Below are 25864 nucleotides of genomic sequence, written 5' to 3' on the forward strand. Positions count from 1 at the left end.
GGAAGAGAGATTTGCTTAGTTACGACTATGGTGTGCATGTCATCGGAACAAACAAGATGCACCATTTACCGATAACCAATCGAAGAATCACAAAATACGTAAAAGGAATCATGATAATTATTAGAAGCACCAATACTAGACAGGATATACATCTTGGTCTGCGATGCCATGGCTTCTTAACACCATCGTCCTGAGTGTTTGAAGCACCAACATCCTGACGATTATGTCTGATAAAGCCACTAAATGGGTTACCAAAACGGCCTTGACGAGCATTTGCTTCACTAAGTTCTTCGGGTTGATTCCGTTTAGGCAGTTTTAAGATTCCCTTCAATCGTTCGGTAAAGCGAGCCCTCGAATTAGAACGACTAGCTTCCTGCTCTGCTTCTTGATAGGCAGCGGAAGGAACGCCTCTTGTGAGAAACCTCAAATAGTCCATTTCCTCGTGCGAAGGGATGCAGGGAGATGTTGACGCAAAGTCCAAACACTTGGAGGTGTGCAGATGGTCTCTGAAGCAGATACCCAAAACTGAAATCTAACACGTAAATCAAACCCGCAGCTTTAAAGAAACGCCCTTCTATAATCTGGTTTTGGACTTTCTGAACTACGAATGCAAAGTTACAACATGGTAGATTTTTCGAGCCTTCGGGTTCACAATGGTTATATGATATATCAGAGTCAACACTCTGTCTAGTAGACAATACGGACCCAGATGGATTCAGGCACCTTGTTTATATCCGAGTAGAGTTTTTGCATCTCATCGTGTGTTAAATCAGCGGTGATGTCGGCCATGAAGTAAGCAATTGGACCCTAAAAAGACGATGAAATGCATGATGAGACGAGGGTTACCATGCAAGCGTTGATAAAGCTCATACCTTGCTATCACAGATTTGCTTCTCAATGTTGAATTCAGAGAGAATCTTGGTCATTTGCTAAACGACGAGGAGCGAAATCAGTCAGGTCGAAAATAATACGATGCAAGTCGTTTGTTTTTTGTTCAACACTGACAAACAACACCACAAAACACAACTTACTCTCAAGACACCAGGAACGTTTTGATGACAGTTAACCACTCTCACAGTGTGAGAATCAGCGAATGGTACACGCAAGTCGACTTCAGGGAAGTTGACTGCTCCCAAACTAGTGCCACTGTTTACATATCTGATCAATGCATTGGCGACTTCTACACCAATAGCCGATTGTGCTTCTTCAGTAGATCCACCAATATGTGGAGTCAAGATAGTGTTGGGACATCCTTGTAGTTCAGTGACAAAGCCTTTACCGTTTGCGAAAGGTTCTGTTGGATATACATCTACAGCAGCACCACCCAAATGACCTGATTTGAGAGCAGAAGCTAGAGCCTGGATATCTACTACGGTACCACGAGAAGCATTTATCAAGTAGCTTCCCTTCTTCATGATTGCTAATTCCCTGGATGAAATCATGTTTGCAGTGTCGGGAGTTTCGGGTACATGGAGAGTGATAAAGTCGGCTTGTTTGAGCAAGTCGTCTAGTGACGCTTGTGGACGAGCCGTACCCAATGGCATCATTTGCATGACGTCAAAGAAGATGACTGACATTCCGAATGCGTCTGCTAACACAGATAGTTGGGAGCCGATATGACCATAACCGACAATACCCAAGGTCTTGCCACGGATTTCATAGCAGTTGGCAGAGACCTTGTTCCAGTTTCCTTGGTGCATTTCATTATTTCTGTCGCCCAATTGTCGGGACAATGCGATGACTTCAGACAAGACCATTTCAGCTACATGGAGGGTGAGTGAGGTAAGATACAAGCAAGTGTCAAGTAATTCCTTTATTAAGTGACGAGCAAGCGAAGAGCAAAAAACGATGACAGTATAGTCGTTGCACGTATTTAACATACCAACACTACGAGAGTTACTGAACGGAGAGTTGAAGACAGCAATCTAATAGTGTGCCACATGTCAATTCAATATCAACTTTTGCACGAGCTGTCCACCCTCATCACTTACACCGGCTTTTGCAGCATATTCCAAATCTACTTGGTTGGTACCAATGCAGAAACATCCAATAACACGTAATCGTTTGGCTTCCTTTAGGATTTCAGCAGTCAAATTTGTCTTGCTACGAATACCAATGACGTGGACATCTCGAATCTTTTCCTTTAATAATTCAGGAGACAATGATTTTGTGTGGAATTCGACCTAAAGGACGTGAAGATTGTGAGCTGTGAGGTGAGCTGCACTTCAACGGAATGAACATCTTCGAAAGCTTGACGCGAAGTGAGGGGTGCGAAACAACAAGGAGTCATGAAGCCATCTCAAAGCACTGGAATCGAGCTGAATGTTTGCCCTCTAAAGCCATTAAGACAAAACTTTTTCGCCAACACACACACACGTACCTGGTATCCTTGAGCTTTGAGCAAGTCTACAGCAGTTTCATTGACGTTTTCCAAGAGCAAGATCTTGAAGTCTGTAGTAGCGAATGGGCGTAATACTTTGGCAGGAGTACGATTGAACTGGGCCGGGCTTCCAGCGTAGGACTTTGAAAATGAGTGAGCAACAAAGGAAGAAGGTACAACAGAGGAAGTTGGGGATGTTGATTCATCGGCATATCCATTTGAGCGTGCGCCTCCGATAGGAATAGGTTGTGCCATTCTGTTTGATATCCAAGTGAGAGCGGGGTGAGCGAAAACTGTTATCGGTTGAGCTTGAAAACGGTTTTTTGAATGCGATGCAGTAGGGATTAAGGAGAGGAGACTTGCCTGATGATGATTGATAACCTTAATGCACGTGGAAGCAGCTGTTTGGTCTCTTCCTGTTGTCTTGTCTAAGATTTCAAATTGCGAACGAGCTGAAAGAAATTGGTTTTCAGGTGCTGTCAGCCCAAATTCCACATTTTCACGTGCGGCACAGATCAGAGCAGAACGAGTCATCTTGGGAATCCTGTACATCGTACATCGCGTCGAGCACAAAGTAAAGTGAAGTCTTGACGTGGTGACGGATCGTGCTCGACACGAAAGTCACGAAAGATGTTCAAGTTTTCAATTTACCAGGTAGCAGGGCTAACTCTCATGGAACGATGCTGAATCCACGGTGACTGATTGCGCATTCAGTACTGAAAACAAGGTACGTGTCTTACTTCATGTCAAGGTTCGTATCCGTCACAGCATACCACCAGGTTTCGCATTCATCGCAAAATAAAGGACAATAACAAAAGCCAGCCCGTCTTGCTTCTTACAACGTCGGATCTAGAATTTCCTATATAAATTCTTTTCCTCCTCATACATACCTATAATGTCAGCGCCAGAGTCAACCCAACCAATTGTAGTATTCGACAATTTGTCCAAGTTAAGATTGCTCAACCCGACAATACTAGAGGTAGACCATATCAGATCAATCTTCAATTCATTTGCTTAATCCTGAATTATCTTTGATCTATCAGGCTTCAGAGAAACTACGAGATGAATGCACCGACTTTACATCCAGTACGAGCACAATTTGATGATTTAGATCTCGAGTAGATTCACCATCAGCACACAATTCACACCTACCTTTCATCTATTCATGATAGAAATATCGACATTTCATAAAACAGTTGGTGAATTCCACGACATATTACAACAACGTGCTGCACAAGTTGAAGCAGAGAAACTAAAAGTATGGATAATCATATGTCAATCACATATATCTATGTATGATCCAGTGCTCTGATACTCTACTTCTACGACTAGGCTATTGGAAGGAGGAATCGACTAGAAACTGAACTGGAACTTCGAAAGAGGAAGAGATTACAACTAATGTCTCTAGTTCGCGAGGGACAGACTGAGCTTGAACGGTACCGGAATTTTATGATATTGCTATTGTGCATGTAAGGATATGCTAACTGTGACACTATTAGATTGGTTGCTCAAACTGATTCGTTGCAGCGTGTGCTTCAAGAGCAACAAACGATGATTGATGAGCTGAGTAGCAAATGATCAAAATGCATTTTTGAATCTACCAGGATGACAAGATGTCGAACTCGATGGAATATGTTTCCAAGTGGAAATAAACGCAATCAGCAGCAAAATTGGAGCTCATGTGTAGCATTTAGATTGTCCTTCTGCCCACAAATGTGATATTCATTCTGCAGTGATAGACGAGGTCATTTGAGCTCGAAAGTGTAAGGATTGGTGGTTGGTACGTGTGATCTCCGATATTGGCTCAAATTACTGAATGAGCTTGTGCTGCACCTGATGACAGTGGTGAAAGGATGGATTCAGTCCTCATATCTGTGGTTCTTTCAAAGTTTATAGCGTGTCGTAGGTTTGAAACACGTTGCAGCATATCCCCAAAATATATCCTTCCTTTCGAACAGACAGGTTAGATGTGGAATTCGACAGATTGCATATCCACCTCATCCTTTGAACACGTATTTCACCGGAAACGGCACGTTCCTGTGAAGGATCGTCTTATTTTCGTCCATTCTCCAACAAAACATCGCATACACTTATGGCTGTAATATATGGATGTTGATGCAGACCTTACGTACTATGGAATTTGTCGGAGCGGATCCACAGATGCAGGGAATTATCAAAGAGATGATCAATCTGTTAGAGTTCTGCCCTGACGACCCTCCCGTCTTTCTGACAGAACCCTCGCTTTCATAAACTGAGCCGTATATAATAAATCTAAATACATTCTACGACAAATCCCAGATCTCGTATTTGAGGATGTCCCGAGATGGAATTGAAGGCATCCAACACCAGAATTGAAGCTCAACTTGGAGTGCCATCTGGAATCTCTCTGCCCACATGATATAGATTTCACAACGGTGGATGAGTTCCCGTCGAAAACCAAAGTATATGGGATTTGGTAGGTGTGTTCTGCACTTTGTTGTAAGTGGTGTTTGCCGAGGTATTGCAAACATCATATACTGTTTGTGCTTTTGAATCAAGATAGAATGGAATTGCTGAAACCACAAGTCTTCCATCATTCTACATGTCCGTCCAACTTGAGGTTCATCCGCGTGATGAGTGAAAACAGCTTGGCAAAAAATGCAGGTTGATGTGAATGCCAAAACATCCATCACAGCGATCAGACACGTTCTGCGAGAATCGATATCTGTTCTTTGCGTATGTACAATCAAATTTAGGCTCGTCATAGTATCCTATTCTTGCTCCGAGTTGGCACTCCAACTGCTCACGCACTCCAACTACTCACTGCTCCTCAAAGTTCAATTCTATATCTATACAGTACCGTTGTAGGGAAAGAGTGCCGTAGATCGGACTTGTAGCATCAGTCCCTAGGATATAGAGCTTGCCCTTGTGTTATTGGACTTGCTTGTTAGTCTAGGTTTGTGACGTTTAATAGCCTGCATAGCTCACAGACTCTACGTCTTCAATAGTCTTCAATCAGGAGACATGGATTCAAATTCGGAAGATCATGTTGGAATCAACAACTTGCCAAACGAACTTCTTCTTACAATCATCACATATTCCTCCCCGTCGCCTCAAAATCTGTCAAAAACATCTCGTCGTTTTCTAGAACTTTGTCGAGATCCTTGTACTCGAGCATCATGGTTGATCCGTCAGTACGGCAAGGATGCATTTGAAGCCGCGTTCTCCTGGACATCTCTTTTCACTGATGTCGAGACTTTTGATCACCTCGTCAACATGCTTCCCCGAATTCCAAGGTGAGTGACGTGTCCATCATCAGATCTTATGATTTTATTTGATTTGTTGCTATCTAGTCAGGCTGGTAATAACATTTCTTTTCTTGTAGGTATGAATGAAGGGTTGTGGTCCGGTTTCAGCTCGGCTTGACACCCGGTAGTGGTAGTAATCATCTCTTTGTAGATATCAACTCCAACGAGCTGTGGTTAGGCTTCAGCTCAAAGACAAGTTGGATATCCTTGTACGTGTTTTGCAGTATGGCAAAGAGAAATATGGGAGATTGTCGCTGGACAAGCAGGATGCAGATACCTTTCGCCGTATCACCTCGCCTCATCAACATCACAATCAACAAATGGCTTTGGGAATCTTGCTTGGACAGCCAATAACCGCCACTCTTACAACCGATGAACAAACCTTGGAAACACTTCGAGTCCTAGTAGAAGATTACGATTTCAATGTAAACTATAGCAGGTTTAGCGTCACAACTGGTATTACTTCTCTCGACGTCAATGAAGGATATCGTGTCTTTCTGACTGCCATTCAAACCTCGAACGCTCGCTTGACAAAGGTATGCGCGAATGATGACCTAATCTTGCTGAAGATATCTGTGCTAATACCGGGGCAATCACTTCTTAGTCATTATTGGACTATGGTGCATCAACTCACATGGCCAAACCAATAAGTATCACCAATCAGCGACGTGGATTGTATGGAGCCGATATGAATGCCTTCTTCATGGATCGTGCTAGGTTGACCGATTTCCCAAACCCTATATCATATGTGAACTACTTTCCTGCTGACTTGCGACCATATCTACGTGACTCTGCTGATGCGCTGATCATGGCTGTGCATGTCAAGAATGTGGAGATTACTCTAGCGTTGCTAGAGCACGATTTGGAACGCTGGGATGATGCTGAAGGCGGGCTTGTGTTGAAACAGGCATTGCAGCTTGCTGTTGATGACAATTGGGCCGAGTACGTTCTACTACTTCTATTCGTTTAGTTGCTGGCCTCGTTATCTCACAACACTACTTTCTTAGTGGAATACCTATAATTAGAGGGTATATCAACGAGAAAGATCGTGAACAAAAGGTTAAAAAGTCACCGTCGGCACTCAAGAAGCTACTTGTAGACGCAGTAGCTACTGACAATCTCGAGGAGGTCAAGCGTCTGATCAAACAGGGCGCTCGCTTTGAAACTCCTGCTACAAGCGACATCTTTTACAGGTCGATTGATATCTTTGTGAGTTCCAGTGTCTCGTTTTGCCTGTCGAAAACCACTTCACTGACTCTTAATATGTACTACAAAACTAGAGGAGCATCGTGCGTGGTCGCAAAACAGACATCTTGGCGTATCTTATCAAGAGCAACTATCCCGGTCTGGATCAGTTTCGACTGGGAGAAATGCTGATTCAGGTAAATACGTAACTCTCAATGGCTGAAACATTTGGTCAGGTCGCAAACCTTCTGGGTTAAATTCTGAAACCTCTTTCTTTGTAGGCCGTCGAATCGTCCAACATGGATATAGTCAATTTGCTTTTGTCTCAAAAGACCCGCAGGCCTAAAATCTATGAGAAAACCATTCGTCGTGCAATGTATGTCGGAATCGAACCTTCTCACTGATGACTTTATTAACTTTCTAACTCCCTGTTTCCCCTTTCAATTTCACAGGATCAAGGGAAACTTTGAAGCTTTCTCCGCCCTTCTGAAACTTTTAAAGTATTATTAGCCCAATAGCGTCCGTATAGCTAAAGAGAGGATTTACTTTGAAATTATTTATTTTAGGGAGCAAGAACCCTTCAATGTCATTGCTGGTTGGAGGTCGCTTCTTCGTGTCGCTGAGAAACGAAAGTATGACAGGAAGTGAGTTTGTTCAAAACTCCCTCGTTACTCTCGTTTCTTTAGACGGAAGCGCGCAATCTCACCCTGATTTTACGTATCTAGGGACCCAGAAGGATTCTTTCTGTCGCGTCTTCAGAACTTGGAAAAGGAAATCATGGCCAATCGAGCCGATAGGATCAGCAAGGCTAGAAAAGGCGTCAAAATGGCCATCGTGTCTGATGATGAAGATCTTGCATCAGATGATGAAGAAGAATTTGTAGATGACGAGGAGCATATGGAAGACGAAGAATCAGAAGACGACGAAGCAGTATACACGCAGACACAACAAAAACAACATGCAATTGCGGCCGAGTCTGATGCAGAATCAGATTTCGAAGAATCCAATGCATCAGCATCCAAAACCTTGAAATACGCTGCACCGACTCGTGTCATATCGACACGACCGAAACGTAATGCCATCAAGAAATTCGAAACGCTAGATCTTGACTCGATGGCTGATGAAGATGATGAGGATGACGCAGACATGACGTCTATCCCACGTGTATCAGCTCAACATAGCGATGATGACGACGTACTGTCCGAAGTGGAGGAAGAGGAAGAAGACGATCATGAAGTAAAGAAACGTCGTAAAGCTAAAGGAAAGCAGCCAGCTGCTTCATCTAATCGTGCTTCATCTAGTAAACGTAGTAGGAGGGCTGTTGTTGAAGAGCATTATGACGATGAGGAGGAGGAAGAGGAAGTAGTGAAACGTAAACGTACAAGGAAGAGCAAATAGACATGGCGAGTTGACTCGCCACCAAGTAAAATATAAAGCATGAAAAGCAGAAGATGCAAATAAATAGAAAAGTTACCTCAGTTTCTCGCACTGCAGCACCGTCCGTTATTGTCAATGCAAATGTATTATAAAAACTTCGTTTTACAATGGAAACATGATAATATGCCTCAATCGACGATAAGGGAGCGCTTATACTGCTCAACAATACCCGATTGGTCACCAGTGCGACCTTCAAATCGTGTCATGGATCCTTTATCACAAATCCAGATTTCTGAACATACGGCGTCCAAGAAGCGTTGATCGTGCGATACTGTTTGGAACAGAGTAAGAGGATGTCAGTTGTGGCAAAAAACAACACTGCGAAGAACTGCATGAATCGCACCAATGATGATGCCTCCGTTGAATCTACGAAGAGCTGCGGCTAGAGCATCAATCTAAAGAAAAATCATATTCAGGTTTTGGTCCGAAAAAGAGAACTGGTTCGCGCTCTTAAACGCTTTTAAACCTACAGAACTCATATCCAAGTGATTTGTCTAGTTCACAAGCAAAAAAACGATGAGTCAGTCAGAAAATGTTGGTCAACACTTGATAGACAGCAGCTCAGTAATACAGCAATCATAGTTCACACATACCGGTTCATCCATAATCAACACGTGAGGATTCTGTAAAGCCATATGAGCAAACACCACTCGACTCTTTTGACCACCAGACAAGGTACCAATAGGCTGTAGAGCTGTAGTACCAGTCAAACCATATCGAGCCAATACTCGTCGATACTCCTCTTCGGTACGGCCAGGGAATCGTGATGACAGGAATGAGACAGAGGAACCGGCCAATTCAAGTTGATCCACATGATGTTGTGAGAACAGTGCCAAACGAAGACGACCGTGACGTTGAGTGAAGCCGCTTGAGGCCTCTATTTCGCCTGTAATGAGTCTTACGAGTGTTGTTTTTCCTAAGGTATTGTTGTGTGAGTAGAGGTGGCAATAATAAACAAACGGAATTGAAAACCCTATTTATGTCGAAGTACACATTCTCACCTGCTCCGTTTGGACCGACGATGGCAATCTTGGAATCCATTTGCAAATCCAACGACACCTTTTTCAGAATCAATCTGGACTTATCATAGCCGAAAGTGACTTCATTCATTTGCAGTATAGGAGGAGACAGCTTCTCAGCTTCAGGGAATCTAAAGTATATATTTTCTCCCGTAGTTTCATCAGTAGCAAAGCCTTCCATTTCATCTTTCGGCGGTGGTTCTAGAGGTGGTAACTTCTCTAGAATCTTGATTTTAGATTGTGCTTGGGCTGCTCTGTTGGCATTATATCTCCATCGATCAATAAAGGCTTGTAAATGAGCACGGTATGCGAGTTGGGATTCATATTCTCTGAGTTGATTTTTACGACGTTCGGTATGTGTAGACAGGAATTGGGAAAAGTTTCCACGGTAAGCATCCATTTGACCACTATGAAGATGGAGGACGTCCGTTGTGACTGCATCCAAGAAGGACCTGTCGTGAGAGACGACCAATAGGGTTGCATTCCAGTTTTGGAAGTATTGTTCGAGCCATACTACGGCTGGGAAACTATTGGGAACAACAAGCCGAATGGTTAGCAAAGGTTAAAATTGTTTTATCTGTAGTGCGAAGGAGTGCGAAAATCATGGTTGATACTTGCTCCAAGAAATTGGTTACTTCATCAGCAAGTAACAGGTCAGGCCGACAGAATAGAGCTCGAGCCAATGCCAGACGCTATGGGACGAGTCGCAGTCAATTTCTCGATGAAGAACCAAGCGTAATCCCCAAGCTTACCATTCGCCAACCTCCAGAAAATGTCCTGGTAGCAGCTCGTTGTTGTTCAACAGTGAAACCAAGACCAGCCAAAATAGAGGAAGCTCTGCTCTCTGCTCTATCTGAATCGATATCTTCCAATCTCTGGTACACTTCTTTGATTCGAGCAGATTTGACGAGATAGTCCTCATGAGGCAGGTCTTTTCGTTGTAGGTCTGCATTCAATTCCTTTTCTTCTTTCAGTAATGATTCTCGTTCTACGTCTGCTGCTAATACTGATGCGATTGCTTCCGTGTCATCACCAGCAATCTATATGTGTTTGTGAGTATGAGCAAAAAAGGCTAGAATGCTGGTACAAGTATAGGTATTGTGATGCACTACTCGGGCCAAACGCCTAAAAACCACACTCCAGCTACAACGTGATGAACTTACTTCTTGTTCAACGTGTAGAATACGCATATGAGGAGGAGTCTGAAGCTCTCCATGAGCAATAGCTCTCAGCAGTGTAGATTTACCCACACCGTTCTTTCCAACCAAACCATATCGTCTACCATACACCATACTGAGATCGGCATTCTGCAATATCTTTTTACCAGCATATTGAATATCAAAGTTCTCAATCTTGAGATCCTTTGACTGTGATTGACCACCAGTAGTGACGAGTTTACCCTGATTTACAATGATTGCGGGAGGAGCAGCAGGATTCCAAACAGGTATGAATTCTAGTAATCTGTCTTCTCCTCTCTTTTCCAGTTTGCGTCTACGTTGTTCTTCGGCAGCACGTAGTTTTCCTTGATCGACCGTTGATTTTGCTAATAGTTTGCCGTTTACCGAATGGTGGGATAGGTCGACACCTCCATTACTAGTGGATCCGCCAAACATGGCATTGTTTTCCTTGTTTTTGGCAGATACATCCTTCATGGAGACAGTGTTTTCTAGTTTGACTGCCTTGTCGCTGGTTCCGTTCTGTGATTCTAGGTAGCCAGACAGTTCCGATAGTTTACGACATAGTTGGGATACGCTGTCTTCCTGTGCTCCAGCTTCGGATAGGAGAGGAAACAAGAAGTCTATTAGAGCATCTTGCGACCTGTCTGATGTTGTGTCGTCGAAATAGGAAGTTGCATAGGAGAGGAGCTCTGGATCAAGACTTGGAGCAGTCTGCGTGATCTATTAAGTGATAAATTTGTCAGTGAGATTATGAATGGAGACGGAAGAAACAATGGTATGTTACGAGTGAGGAAATCTGCTCTGTTTTGCCCTTCATTAAAGTCAAGTTTGCTTTGGGATTCAATACGATGTATATTTGACTTGACGTATAGATTTTGACTAGAGCGTCGTCTTTTAAGTAGGGAAAGCTGTTTCAAGTAGAGCAGCTCGATGTGTTGGGAAAAAAATCAGAGTAAAAAACACGAGCAGGCTTCTGCGGCGGTCAAGACATCGTTTCAATAGTTGTTATAGATTGTTGCATTGATTAATACTTAAATTCATAATTTTGAACGTGATCTGTTGGTCTACACCACCAAAACTAGCCTCAACCAACAGTCGCATTTATATGATACTTGAAGCAGTGGTAATGGACTCTATAATTTAATTCTGCTTTACACGTGAGACCAAAGCAAAATGTCGCGTTAAGCGGTGTTGCTCCTGTCTCGAGCTCGCCATGCATACCAAACATTCAGAGTGCTGACGTTTGAGGTGTTGAGAGTGGCGTTTAGTTCAAAGAAGATCGGCTGGATTCAAATATACAATATGGCCGAATCGGATCACTTATTTGCTCATCTGGTATACCGATTGTATATCAAAAGCTTATCGAGATCTGCTCTTTCTAACCTCAACTCTGAAGCTCGAACTAGGTTTCACGTTAGAGCAAGCTCGGAATGCTATAAATGCCGGAAATGTCGACGCGAATTCGTCCGTCACTTGGTTGGTTGCTTCCTTCAGTTTGTGGTGCCCTTGCAAAGACATCTGACTCGGTGATCTCTCGCACTTGACCAGGATTATGAACCAGATGGATGAGGATCAAGACCAACTATATCGGCCGGATATTCGCCTCACAAATCCATACGCTGGTCCCATCCCACATCAGGACGATCAAGACATGATCCTGCCAGATGTCAATGACGTGGCTCCTGCTCATCCTTTCGTTGCTCCTCATGATCCTCCTACTCAGCCTGTAGATCTGCATCCTCGTGGTACTGATACTGATGAGATGGTGACTATTACGCCTCGGTCTGAAAATGTTGTTGGTCTTGATGAACCGACTCTGAGCATTACTCCATCTTCTGGTACGTTCTAAGCTTTGAGAGCTTAATTTACGAATGAGAATCGGATGTACATGTTATATCTCTCGCCTTGCACTTGATCTCGAACTGATGTGCAAGATTTCCTATTCGCCTCAAACTAACCTACGTGCGTCGGTCTTAGCACCTGATATACATGTGGAATCCCGATATAAAGAGCATCGTGGAGACTATACGGATCTTGTTAGGAAGAAGGCGGTCGAAGAAGAGAAGAAACTCAAGGTTCAAGATCGTGAGGTGAAAAAAAAATGCCATAGAGTATTGATTGTTAGGGACAAAACTAACAACTCATCAAATTAGGCCAAGAAGCGTATTTTGGCTCAGATTGAAGAAGACCGTCTTCAGAAAAGCAAGTCTAAAAAGGCTACGATGGCTGCCACACCTTCCACGTCATCGCAGACTCTGTCATCGCCTTCAGCACCAGCCGCTTCTTCTAGTACGATTCAAGTACGTCTGCCAGACGGCAGAATCATACGTAAAATTTTCAGCATAGAAGCCATAGTCAAGGACGTTTGTGACTTTGTTGTCGCAGAAGGTCGCATTCAGCCAATCGGTACCGCAGATGGATATCAGCTGATGCAGCCATTTCCTCGTCGAGTATACACTAAGGAGGACTCCCCTTCAAGCATAAAAGATGTCGGATGGGTACCTGGCGCTTCGTTATCTATTTTGAAACCTCAGTCAGCAGTAGTCCAACAACCAACACAACCAACATTACCTCAACCACAACGTCAGAGGCCAAATATGGTACCTCCGACACGAGCTCCAATACCTCCTCGACGAGAACTTCTCCCTGCTGAAAATGGTGATCCTGAAGATTCCGACCCTAATGATGGCGAGTACGATCCAACTCAAGATCAAAATCCGTCTGATGAAGACTCTGATGAAGAAATGGCACCACCGCCTCATATCCCTCATATACCTGCTCTTCCGCCAGCAGGCGACCGTCCTTTGGGTGATAATGTGCATGGATTTGATGCTCCACGTGGCGGTAGAGGTGGTACGCTGCCGTTTGCTGGACGAGGTCAATCTCTTGGAGGTCCACAAGAGAATGTGGCTGCTAATATTGCGCTAGCGGCCGTCGCAGCTCCTCCTCGTGAGTATCTTGAGTACTGTAGTCTTTTTGCTTGTATGCTCACATGAATCATACTTTTTCAAGTGTCACGACAAGATAGAGCTGCATTAATGGCTCAGGCTACTGCTCAAAGACCAACTCCTACTCCTGTTGTGTCATCATCTGGCTCAAAGCATGCTCGACAAGCAATCAAACCACTGAAAACAATCGCAATGAAAGCTGTAGCAGGTGAAGACGGGCCAGTTTTTTAGGTTGTCAACGATTAACATCGTTGGTCTGTAGCTATATTCTCGAATCCAAAAGTTCCAGAACACAAGTTTCTGGCTACTCGTAAAGTCGGTCCTGAATTGGGTCAGCAGATAGTCACTGAGTTGATGGCGGACAAGAAATTCGAACGATTTACACTCAAGAGATTACGAGCGTGGTAACTTGCAACTTTCTTCGTTGTTTACCGCATCATTCTGGATACTAAGTCATCGCCAACAAACAATTAGTTCTCTTAACAGCTTTACCTTGGATGGCTATGGTCTGGCAACAGACAGTCTGTTGGAGGCCATTGGCTTATTGACTTACAATTCGACTACACATGTGTCGTTGAGAAGCTGTGGTTATATTACCGACACTGGACTGTTATCTCTGTCTCCATTGAAGCACTTGCAGTACTTGGATGTTTCGTCTTGTAGAATCACAGATCTTGGAACCCCTGTCTTCAAATGTAATGATGGATTCGACCCGTTTGTTGTATGCTCTAGAACTGACTTTGGTGCATCTCCTAGCATTCCCAGATCTACGACACTTGAACATGTCACGGACCAAAATCACAAACTCTGGCTTGAAAGAGTTGGTTTCTGGGGTGAAGAATTCTCTGACTGAATTGCTACTGACTGGCTGTGAACGTGTTGGTGGTGATGAGGTGTTTGTTATCTTGCAAGGTATTTTGGGGCTTTCTAGGGGTTTGTTTGGCACACACAGACACATCAACTCTACTCTTTTGTTAGATTTGAGCCTCCTACAAATTCTTAACGTCTCGGATCTGACTCTAACTACTCAGAAACCACCAAGACCATCAACATTCGGAGACATGCGACATTTCATTACAGCACGGACTGGTTTGTCAGATGACGACTGTCGTCGTGTGATAGGAGGCTTTAAGAAAATGACTGAATTGGATCTCAGTGGTTGTAAATCTATTACCGCATCAGCCATGATTTGGATTGCTCGAAACTGTAAATTGTTGGAGAGTATAAAGTTTCCAGATCGTGATATGGATATGGAAGCTGTACTGCCAGCTTACTGCGGTAAGCATTATTTGGTCCTGTCTGCTTGTTTTTGTTTGGGTTCTGTTTGAATTGATGAACTGGTTGCTCAGTCATTGGCTTTAGGCTTGCCATTGGTATCTTTGGACATGAGTGGCTTCAAAATCACGGATCAAGACGTGACGCACTTGAAGGGATTGGCTGCTACTCTTCGAGTCCTTAATCTGAGTGCTACAAGGCTTTCGGATTTTCCTGCAGTGTCTTGTAAGTCTTCTTGTCTTGGTCGATGCAGTCCTTGAGAGCGCATCAGAAGATATACCAACAATATTGAACTAGCACTGTCGAAACTGACAGCACTGGACCTATCTCGAACCAGCATTGGGAACCAGACTCTGACCTATTTGAAGGGTCTACGACACTTGACTGAGCTGTCACTGTCAGAGACTCTCGTTATCAAAGGATGTATTGCTATACTCTCATCTTGTGACTTTGCAAAGTCATCTCTTAGAATGCTCAACCTGTCCCGCACCAACATTGACGACGATGATATCAAGCCACTCGAGGATGGTAGTTTGAGTAGTCTCACGAACTTGCAGATTGATTACACAGGTTGTACGGAGGCTAGCCTTCCTCATATTAGTGTTGGGTGTCCCTCATTGGTTGCATTGCCAAGGATTCGCCGTGTCGTGATTGCACCACCACCACCACCACAAAATGAAGAGGATGATGAGATGATGATGTTGTAAATAGGCATACCACTCGGACCGTAAAGTAGTAGAAATGATGTAAAGTCTGTAAAAGGATAATAAATGTAGTAAACCAACCACCTCTGAAATCTGTTTCTGAAGAAAGCGTTCATTGATGAGCTCCGTATAAGTTACGTTATTTGTACAAGCGGGCGACGACTTCTCGTTAAGCCTCATTTGGTTGAAGTTTTGCTAAAAAAAATAAGTCAGATCAGACTTCACTCCGCATACTGGCGAAGCAAAACACAATAGTGTCTCTCTAGCCGTACCTGAATTGCTTAAACACCACAACCTTCGTCTTATTCGCCTTCCTACTAATCGTCTTCTTCTTCCTATTCGACCCTTCAAAGATGCCAATATAATCAGGCCTTCCTTCAAGCAGAGGCCGTCCTTTAATCCTCTTGATATCCTGCTTGTGACTGATAATAGGCTTCTGCATAGGCTCTTCAATTTCCTCTTCTTCTACATCAACTTGCATCACTGGTGGCGGCGACGGTTTTCGTTCAGTACGTTGCTTTTTGGGCTGTTGAGGAGGTCGCTGAGCTGGTTTTATTATTCGGCCTTTGGCGGCTCGTATGGATTTCTCGGCCTTGGTGGGTCTGATGGTGAATTTGGCTGATTTGCCCATAGTGGTTGATGTTTTGTGTGAAAAGAAAAGATGTGACATGGACAACCTGGAGTTCTATGAGGTTAAAAGACGCGTGCAATGTAGAATGCACTATGTTCATTGGTAGACCGGGTGTTAAACGTGAGCGATCGCTTGATTCTAGCCATGAGACTTAGCGCTAAGTCACGAAATCATTAAGGTCTGAAATTAGATACAAATTACTAACTTTTTATAGGGTATACCTAAATTTGAACATTTGAGTAAGCGTCTGTTTTGGAGTATAACGTGACATGCGACGAAAGTACCTCCACAACGTCTTTTCATCAGACGTGTCCAATGTTCGATTCTTGCTCCTGAAACTGAGACGTGCAACGAGAGCGAAACACGCGCCCAGAAGCAGGATTCCTGCATTTATAGAATGCCCAATTACGTAGTGTGGCGCATCGGGCGATCTGTAAACTTGGCCTAAAACAACTCATCAGGATTGATTTTCTGATTCATAATGGCAGGTTTATCAAATATGTCGTACCTGCTAGTGCCCCGCCAATATTTCCCACACCATTGATGAATCCCATAGCAAATGCTTTCCTCATTGGACTGATTTGGTTGTTGGCGACCCAGCCGTGTACCAGAGAAACTAGGAAAACATTGAAGAGAAGGTAAAAAAGAGCGAGGAGCTGAAGAGGCCAAATACGATCTACCAGTAGGGTGTGCAAATCCCAATAAAAATATCATGGCATACGACAGCCCGGGTATAAACGTGGTTGCCATGATAATGTATCCGGTAGCAGCGATTAAGTGGTTGACTATGATGACGAGGGAACGGTCTTTTATTCTGTCAGATAGCGCAGATGTTCCCATGATTGTGAACGCTGGCCAGATTGCAGTGGGTACCGACATCCATCTACACACATACAGAGAAGTGAGAACACCCTTACTGATAATTTGCCGATCCAGTTGACTTACTGGGCTGCGACACCGCTGTAGCCTAAATAAGTTAACTAAAACAAAACGTGGTTTTAGGTAGACGTTCAACCGATTAGCACAATCAACAAACTCTTACAATGGTTGGCTGGAAGTACACAATGGAGTATGCTGGTATGGCACAACTGAAAAAAACTCCTAACTGGACCCATACTTCCCACTGTTTCAGCGTGGCCACGATTTCCTTGAAATCGATACGTCTGGTGTTATATTCCGGATTGTCGTATCGAAGCCGAGAGATTGCAATGTCCCGTTCTCGCTCGTTTAAGAATTTTGCGGTTTCAGGATAGTCGGGAATGGCGAATATCACAAAGATTCCGATAATGACAGAGGGTACTCCTTCAAGAATCTAGGCAGTTTTGACACGTCAGTCACGACTTTATCATGGATGTGGGCTGAGGGCTTACGAAAATCCAGCGCCAAGCAGCTAAATGAGCTGCTCCATCCATATAAAAGATAGCAGTGGCCAATAACCCCGAAAAGGCAGTAGCTAGTGCGGATCCACCATAAAAGAATGATATCCTTAAGGCGATTTCGTTTGGTTTGTACCATTGCGAAAGCCAAAAGGCGAGGCCAGGTAGCAATCCAGCTTCAGCTGCTCCAAGTAGCAGTCTTATTGTCAGCATTGAAGCAAATGAACTTGATGCAGCCATGCAAGCAGCCAGGATGCCCCAGGATATCATGATTCGGGAAAAGAAGTATCTAGAGAGACCCGAGAGAGGGTTAGAATATGCTTGATAATTGGTCCTTCCTTGGTATAGTTCACCTTGGAGGGACACGTAGCAAAATTAAGTTGGAGAATGGTTCCACAGCCGTGTATGTGATGAAAAACAACGAGAGTGCCAGATTGTAGTCACTTCCTTGCATTCCATTGTCTAATGAGACAGCCAAGTTAGCTCCAGAGAACAAAGTCTCGTTACTCCAAACAACCAAACCTCGTTCCATTTGCCCCAATCCTGTGACAACGTTAAGCCCATAAGCTCTTGCATTTCCAATGTTGACTCTGTCCAGATACGCGAAAACATACTACGTGACGTGCGTGAAATCCTTAGAGGCGATTGAAATTCAAAACAGAAAAAAACTAAAATGTTCTCTACCATCAAAAGAGCAACGGGAATCAGCCTGGAATCGAGTCTACGAACTACACGGTTAGCGAATGAAGGAAACCATCCGGATATCTTGACGTACTTTCGACGAAGTGCCGATTCCTCGCTGGTCGAGAAATCTGGTGTTCAAAGATCGGGAAAAAGTCAATCAATTGCAATCAAAACGCTACTTCACGAGAATCGCATGTTACCAGTGCTGGAAATGAGCTCCTTTGTGGCATCCTTTTCCATGTCTGCCATGTTTACTGTGTCGGATGTCACAAACCTTCAAAGTTAAGTTTCAAAAGCAAGATGACACGACGAGAGCACGTGCTGAATGTTTAGACAGGAGAGGCTGATATGAATGATCTAATGACGCTGAAGATAGAAAACACGTTCATCAAAACACTGCGCACGATGGTCTTTTTGCAGTTCCATATGTTGTTTTGCTCTGGAGCTTTAAACGCAATTGGAGGAGAGGCGAGCCCACTTCTGTACAGCATTGATACCAACAGGAAGGTCATTTATGGTGCTGTATCGCAGATTTAGGCTAAAAACGTACCGATCGGTACTCCTTCTTCAATCGTCCATTATAAGAAGCTCCGACATCACATACTCAGCTGGGCCCCGACTATTAAGAGTATTCTCCAAAAAATATGTAGTGTCATCATGAGCATAAATCATGCCGGAACCACTAAAGTAATGCTCTCAAAGACATTAGTCGGGACTTAACGCAGCAGTTCTTAAATTTCAGGCGATTCCGAATTTAACTCTTTGGGAACTGTGCAGCAAAGTTAGTATCAAACATGAACATGTTCTTCTTCGTAAAAATGGGTGTCGACGGCGGAAGCTCTGTTGACAATCTCAACACGCAAAACAAATTCATTTTATCTTTGTCCGACTCGTTCACAATGATCTACATCACAATGATCTATTAGAGAACACATGACCGGGAAGAACAAATAAATAGCCTGCTCGGATACATCCTATGACATTTACTTCGCTTCTCGGAGAAAATTCAGAGACCGATTTTCTTTGACCTTAACCTGGACAGGATATTTGGTCGCAAACCTTGAATGCGTGACGAACCAACGGGATTCCTAGATCTCCATACCGGAAAAGTTTATCTCTCCCATCAAGGTATCTATTAGTCGTTGCTATATAAGCGGTTTGAGAAGCCCGCCTGGCATCCCAATATCAAATTTTCGTTAACTTTGCTGTTTGCCACCACTCAAACTTTCGTGAGTTTGACATTTATGATCCAAGATCAAAAATGAGAAAAAATTTCATTGACTCTATTCAAACATATTTAGAGATATCTGATATCAGTGTTTCCATCATGGCTTCTACGGACTCGACGCCAGCTTTAAATAATACGGGATCAGAGCGACCGTCTCTACTCTTCAACCCACTTGAAACTTCCAACCCGCTGAATTTGAACTCGGCCACGTATATTACTCGCAATGATCTGCCATATGGCGCCCCGCAACAGCAATGGTTTCCTCAACCATCTCGAATGTCCGCGTCAAGTGACGGTCGCTCGAATACACTGACGAGAGATGGTCAAGGTTATATCGCATATCAAACGTTGCCTTCATATCAATTTGATGGTAAATCTTTTAACGGTATCAATGGCGTTGCATCAACAGTCATCATTCCAAATGGCGCAACACCCATAACACAGCAGCAACAACTTTCCTCTCAAGCCCGCAACGATGCCTATAACTGGAATGGCCTTACGAGACAAGATTCGAGACAGGATCTTCAAGCTGCTAATACCATGCCAAGACTTCCATATCTGAGTGATTCACGTCAAAAGACTGGCAACCACTCCTTAGAATCCTACAAGATCTCTGGGATACTACCTCCATACCCACCATATCATATTCCAGCTGTTGCTCCCGTTACCAACTTAACAAAGAACTCGTCACCAACTGCAGAACAGTCTTCAACATATTTGGAAGCATCCAATGCCACACCACATTCTCTAAACACCCCAACCGCTCTAGCTAGTGAGCCACCGCGTCGGCTAAGTGCAACTGCATATCCGACATCTAGTTCACCTCAACAGTCAAGTGAACAGGGACAATCGTTGCCACCAATGGTGCGAATGAATACGTGGTCTTCTATGGGGGAATCGAGTTCATGGATTGCATCTTCGTCTTCTTCATCAAACGATGGTTTCACATATGAGGTGGTCGTTAGACAGCAGCCCATGAGAGCTAGGATGTGTGGTTGTGGAGATAAGGACAGGCGAGCTATCGACCCTGTAAGTAAATTGCAACTCACTGTGTGGTATAGGAAAACTTCTAAATCTCTGTCCAATATGTAGCCACCAATTTTGGAGTTAACCGTCAAGGATGAAAATGGCACCATCAAGAACGAGTAAGTCTTTTGGTGCAGTTTGTAGAGATACTGCTCACCAATGCCAACCCTGCCATCAAATTAGCATTATGCAATCTCCCTTTCTAGTCATGCACGTCACTCTACGGACACCAGATGGCCTTACTCCCATGATGACGACGCCACGATTACCAGGCAAACTGCCGATATTGCTGGGAACTTTGGTCTCATCACCTAGTATCTTGCAAGATGGTGATGGAAAGCGTGGGTGCTATTTCATATTTCCAGATCTGAGTGTTCGGCTAGAGGGCACATTTACTCTGAACTTTACTTTGGTCAACTTGGAAGGGTATGTGAGATTCGAATATCAGTTCCTGCCATCATTTTATTTCTCTTTTGTCTATTATACAAACTCAACAATCTCTCATGAAACAATAGTGACCCACAACAGCTAGCAGGACAACCGTCAAGAGTGGCCGCAACCACCTTATCAGAAGTGTTCAAGGTGTATTCACCAAAAGCGTTTCCTGGCATGTCTGAGTCGTCAAAGCTTTCGAGAGCCTTTGCTCAGCAAGGCTATAGGATCCCAATACGAAAAGAACGGCTTCGATCAGAGAATGGACGACGTCGCAAACTGTTGGACTTGGATGACATGGACGCTATACATTCTCAAGTAATGTCACGGACCACTGATATGCCACAGGGTCGAGGAAGCAACCATGATCAGGAAGAACAACAGCATCAACAGGATTCATATGTGTGTGAGCAGCAGAGAGAACCAACTACTGGTGAAAAAAGAAAGGGGTCTCCAGAATGAGTTGAGCTTTTGAAACGTTGAAATGTGGACATTGAATAATTTAAGTAATACCGTTCCTACTACCTGATTCTATCCAAGGACGTATGAATCATCCCAAAACCTCGTAAATGTAAATGTAAATAAAGATGTGTGGTCTTTTCAAATTTAAAGATTTTGTTTTCGGATTCGTATCATCACCATCAGGTTCCTGAGCCAACGCCCACTCACCGTTGTTCAGGTGTTTGGTGTTGTCGCAAATTGGAAATGTACATTCATGACCCGTCAGATAACAGTGTTTGCGGGCGTATCATGATTCTTTATTGACGCATTCAACAGAAAACGCGCCAATATGCCAAGACAAGAATAAAGTTTCACATTCTCACCATCATGTGTTTGAGCATGATTTAAAACTGAAACACCAGCGAGATGAGTGAGGGACAAAGTCCCGACAGCAATGCACTGAATACGCTTATAGGCATATCTATATCGATTTTCTTTTCTTTTACATCAGCTTTGGGCACCTCTTTGCAGAGCAGAGGATTGGCGGTGTTGAGGGAGGCCAATGAAGAAGTGGTGAATATAGATGATGCTTCCTCAACAGAAGGAGAGATATCAGAATCCGATAACGATCTGGAAGCATCTGTTGATCTCCCAGAAGATTCAGCTGCTTCTCTCGTGGACTCCACGACTCCGACATTGAATTCAATGGAACGGCGACCGGCATCGACAAATGATACCCCACTTCTGTCGAACTATATGGCTATGAACGTGTCTGGGAACGATACGTCGCCTACGAGGAGACGGAATTCTCTGTCCATCTTACGAGGTATTGCTGGTGTATATCGAACGTCAAAACTCTATTTTGGAGGGGTTTTGAGTTAACGTGTTGTATGTTGTAGGTCGAGCCGATCTACCGAGAATACCACTAGACACGTATACAAGGAATACGGCGCCCGTTCAACCCAAGCAGCTCGTTAAGGGTATTCGAAGACAGAGACGTCGTGAGAACATGTGGGAGTTGTACTATGAGTATGAGTGGTATCTTGGATTTGGTGCATATGTGTTCTCTCAGCTGTTTGGATCAGTGTTTGGTAAGCGACAAGAAGGCCTTAAATCCGGTACAAATTCTCGATGGTTTAACAATTCCCGTTTCGAACAGCACTTGCGTTTATATCCCCAATGTTACTCGCCCCGTTGGGCTCAGTGGGACTCATTGCCAACATCGTGTTCTCGCGGTGGCTGCTACGTACACCAATAACCAGATGGAATATTTTTGGAACTATATTAATAGTAATAGGTTGTGCTATCGTATCAGCTTTTGGAGCCCGAAACCCCAGCACTAGGTTATCTATGGACGATCTCATATCATTATATACAAGACCTGCATTTGCAATATTTATGTCCCTGGAAGTCGCATTGGCTCTAGGTGTATTTATTGTAGTGGTATACCTCGAGAGGTTTAGATTGCCAGCCTCATCTCTCTCGCCTTTGACTCCATTGACACCTCCGGGCGAAACATCGCCGCTGCTGTCACGTAAAAATGGACGATCCTCTGTGACTCTTAGACGATTTTGGAAGCGGGTTAAAATAAGTAGAGTTATTGGAGCCTTGTACGCCGCTGTGGGTGGAACTGCTGCATCTGAGACATTATTAATTGGCAAGAGTGGTGTTGATTCGATCATATCATCGCTGATTCCGGCAAAGGCACAGCCTGATGGGAGTTCACATGTTGCATTCTCGCTACTGCTGTTGCTCTTCTTTGTGACGTCCGTCATTCTCCAGGCAAGTCGCATTCGTTGTTGGTCTACTGGTATCCTAGAGATCTAATCGTAACATTCCCTGCATAGCTATATTCACTAAATCGAGGCCTTCACTACTCACTACCGCTGGAAGTAGTCCCTGTCTTTTATACCTTCTTTACTGCACTGGCACTAGCCAACCAATCAGTCTTTTTGGGAGGAGCTTATAATGTAGCTGAAACGCTTCTCGTATTGCTCGGAATGACGATAATAATAGGTGGCGTTTGGATATTGGGGTGGTCTGATGCTCCATCGCTTCCAATGTCTCTATCAAGTCCTACAACACCACGTCGCTCGCATGAGTCGACTAGGAGGAGTCTGTTTGGTAGACGGCCACACGAATCAGTAGAAGATAATGGGGACGCTGATCGTTTAATGATTGAGGCAGAGCTTTTCCTGTCGCAGCCAGCTGGAATCAATCATGAAGATAATCTGTAACACACACAATTGTAAATATTTTCATATAACAAGTAAATGGTAGTAATGGGGAGCTGAAATAGATTCGTTCTTTGGGGGCTAAAACTCTTGGCTGTTTGGGTTTCATAAATGGGTCATGTTTCTCCAAAACTGTGTTATACAAGGCTATATAAATGCATCGTCTAAACTATTTTGATGGTGGTGGTGAAGTTACTGGTGGTCTAGCAGTAACTGCTGGCGAGGGCTTCAGCACCGACTTTAATGGAGAAGCTGAAGAAACTGGAGTCGCTCCACCGGCCTTTATCAATTGAGCAAGCATGGCCTCTATATTTGCTAATCGCAACTCCATTCCTTCAATCTTTTGCACCTTCTGTTCTAACGCTTCGAACCGTGCGACAAAGGCATCGTTACCCAGTACTTGAGCTCCAGACCTAGTTGCTGTAGGTGACTTCACGGCTGAAGCAGCCACTGTTGGTGACAAGGACGAGGCTCTAGATGGTATCGGTATAGCAGGGGAAGTCTTGTCAACGACTTTGGATGCTGCTGCACCTGCTAGGCCTCCAACAGCGACGGCGACAGGCACAGCTGCAGCTACAGCTTTTGCAACTGGTACCGCTGGTTTAGCGGGCACGGCTGCTTTAATGGGTACGGCTGATGCTGGTGTTGATACTATTGGTGCCAGAGATGCTGGTATTTGCATGTCCAACGCCGTGGCGATTTCTTTGGCCAATCCATCCATCGACTCTTCCCATTTTGCATCTGATGCTAATTGATCCTTACCAATATATGTGTCTACAAGGAGGAGTTTTAGCTTCAGGACGATTTGCAAGTGTTTGATGGGTTACGTACAGAGTAGACCAGCAGTGATCAATGCCGACCAGGTAAACGGCCCATCCTCAAGACGTACTGGAACTATCTTCTTTCCAGTTCTAGCTTGATCTGCGGCCTGTTATATCCAAAAAATTCAAACAAAGCAAAAAAAAAAGCAATTGGTAAAGCACTTAAATACGTACAAACCCCAATTCTCGCTTGCAGTTCGGTGAAGCCTCATACGCCAGCGTAAGACAAGGCACAACACAACGGGCTCCAAGCACTGCTTCAGCCATCTTTGTGTACACGTTTCCAGCCATTTGATCCAAATCCAACCATACTGTAAAGCCTCTCTTGGTGAGAGCTTGTTCGATACGAATAACAGTCTTTTGATTGTTCCAGCTAAACAAATTTGGAAAACATATTACTACAAAGCTTGTAATGGACACGAAATGTGGCGTGCTTACTTGTAACTGAGCATGACATCAAAGGTTTTGAGCGTTTCAGCATTTTTGCTACGCTCTTGCACAGCTTGCAATAGGGGATCGTCCGGGTCGAACCCGAGCTGCTTGAAGTTGGCGCCCATGGCGTCCATCTGTTCAGAGAGGGCCTTCAGTGATACACCATGTAGAGCATTCATTAACTCTGAGGCCCGATCTCGGACTCCAACAGACTGGTCAGAGTGCTCAATATTCTGAATAAACGCTTCGTGTGTTTTGAGGAGCTCAAAATTTGTGTGTTCTCCGATATTACGTAACTAAAACAAACAGAGACATGAGAACTACACGCTGACTATTGTACACATTGAAAGATACTCACTGCTCCAACTCCATAAACCATCAAGCCTTCACGCATCATCCCAACATTCCCATTTTGCACCAGCGCGATACAATTTACAATTGTCACCAACGACAGCTTGGATAATTCTGGTGTTTTCCAACCCAGAGAGCCTAGGGCTGTCATCAAATCCAAGGGGCTAGGAGCAGATTGCTTCATCTCTTCAGCAAACGCATTCCCAATGCCCTTGATGTATTTTTCAGTTGACAAGGCATCAGGAAACCTTTGTGCAATGTTTTTAATGATACCTGGTTGTCAACAATGTCGTTAAACAGAGGGATAATTCAACAGAAGGGTTTCAAACGTACCAGCACAGCACAATCGCTTCACATTGGTAGAATTGTGTCCGAATCCATTTAGGACATAGTCAATATGCGGAATATAGTAGTCAGGTGCAACCTCATATAGAGTCTGCACGAGCTGAAAGGCTGTAGCACCCATGCCAGTCTGATCTCCAGTAAGGGATAGGAGCCATAACGCATGAGGCTTGAATGCTTCTGGATTCTTTTTAGGCAGATCCTTGATTTGCATGAGGACCATCAGGTCGCCATGCTTTGCCTTTTGAATCATTCTAACCAGAAAAATATCAAATTTAATCATTTGGTGCAAAGTTCAATATAGCAAACACGGCACGTACTCTTCAGCTTGAGAAGCCATCTCATCAGGCATTGCGGCATTAACCAACGGAATGATATAAATCCCGAGCTTCTCGTGTTTCATATATGGTTGCCACTTTGTAGCAAGACGCAAAAGCCTCTCGGGCTCAGTAT

At 44.0% G+C, this 25864-nt stretch overlaps 7 protein-coding genes across 7 annotated transcripts; 4 read left to right on the forward strand and 3 right to left on the reverse strand.

The window, feature by feature from the left end:
* Window positions 1–687: 687 nt before the first annotated feature.
* On the reverse strand, window positions 688–2635 carry SmJEL517_g03146 (phosphoglycerate dehydrogenase; the record flags this gene model as incomplete). Its single annotated transcript, XM_031169074.1, has 6 exons — window positions 688–807; window positions 873–929; window positions 1032–1762; window positions 1883–1925; window positions 1992–2183; window positions 2381–2635. The coding sequence occupies 6 exons, from the start codon at window positions 2633–2635 to the stop codon at window positions 688–690; spliced, it is 1398 nt and encodes a 465-aa protein (XP_031025022.1).
* Window positions 2636–3275: 640 nt separating this feature from the next.
* On the forward strand, window positions 3276–3958 carry SmJEL517_g03147 (uncharacterized protein; the record flags this gene model as incomplete). Its single annotated transcript, XM_031169075.1, has 5 exons — window positions 3276–3359; window positions 3424–3466; window positions 3553–3638; window positions 3713–3816; window positions 3880–3958. The coding sequence occupies 5 exons, from the start codon at window positions 3276–3278 to the stop codon at window positions 3956–3958; spliced, it is 396 nt and encodes a 131-aa protein (XP_031025021.1).
* Window positions 3959–5564: 1606 nt separating this feature from the next.
* On the forward strand, window positions 5565–8250 carry SmJEL517_g03148 (uncharacterized protein; the record flags this gene model as incomplete). The annotated part of the gene is made up of 10 exons (XM_031169076.1): window positions 5565–5655; window positions 5745–5757; window positions 5819–6203; window positions 6272–6609; window positions 6675–6876; window positions 6948–7049; window positions 7134–7228; window positions 7305–7352; window positions 7419–7496; window positions 7578–8250. The coding sequence occupies 10 exons, from the start codon at window positions 5565–5567 to the stop codon at window positions 8248–8250; spliced, it is 2025 nt and encodes a 674-aa protein (XP_031025016.1).
* A 167-nt stretch (window positions 8251–8417) lies between these two features.
* SmJEL517_g03149 (uncharacterized protein) lies at window positions 8418–11303 on the reverse strand (the record flags this gene model as incomplete). Its single annotated transcript, XM_031169077.1, has 9 exons — window positions 8418–8560; window positions 8633–8684; window positions 8760–8783; window positions 8883–9205; window positions 9291–9835; window positions 9960–10000; window positions 10061–10348; window positions 10472–11206; window positions 11271–11303. 9 exons carry the CDS (start codon window positions 11301–11303, stop codon window positions 8418–8420), a joined length of 2184 nt encoding a protein of 727 aa, XP_031025015.1.
* A 4949-nt stretch (window positions 11304–16252) lies between these two features.
* SmJEL517_g03150 (uncharacterized protein) lies at window positions 16253–18353 on the reverse strand (the record flags this gene model as incomplete). The annotated part of the gene is made up of 11 exons (XM_031169078.1): window positions 16253–16265; window positions 16329–16488; window positions 16553–16660; window positions 16725–16927; window positions 16990–17024; window positions 17087–17356; window positions 17415–17709; window positions 17774–17882; window positions 17943–18033; window positions 18105–18232; window positions 18305–18353. 11 exons carry the CDS (start codon window positions 18351–18353, stop codon window positions 16253–16255), a joined length of 1461 nt encoding a protein of 486 aa, XP_031024967.1.
* A 1078-nt stretch (window positions 18354–19431) lies between these two features.
* SmJEL517_g03151 (uncharacterized protein) lies at window positions 19432–21252 on the forward strand (the record flags this gene model as incomplete). Its single annotated transcript, XM_031169079.1, has 4 exons — window positions 19432–20361; window positions 20425–20477; window positions 20542–20784; window positions 20874–21252. 4 exons carry the CDS (start codon window positions 19432–19434, stop codon window positions 21250–21252), a joined length of 1605 nt encoding a protein of 534 aa, XP_031024968.1.
* A 405-nt stretch (window positions 21253–21657) lies between these two features.
* On the forward strand, window positions 21658–23468 carry SmJEL517_g03152 (uncharacterized protein; the record flags this gene model as incomplete). The annotated part of the gene is made up of 4 exons (XM_031169080.1): window positions 21658–22057; window positions 22131–22322; window positions 22391–22992; window positions 23079–23468. The coding sequence occupies 4 exons, from the start codon at window positions 21658–21660 to the stop codon at window positions 23466–23468; spliced, it is 1584 nt and encodes a 527-aa protein (XP_031024969.1).
* Window positions 23469–25864: the final 2396 nt, after the last annotated feature.

This window comes from Synchytrium microbalum (assembly GCF_006535985.1).
Source record: "Synchytrium microbalum strain JEL517 chromosome Unknown SmJEL517_scf0015, whole genome shotgun sequence".
NCBI lineage: Eukaryota > Fungi > Chytridiomycota > Chytridiomycetes > Synchytriales > Synchytriaceae > Synchytrium > Synchytrium microbalum.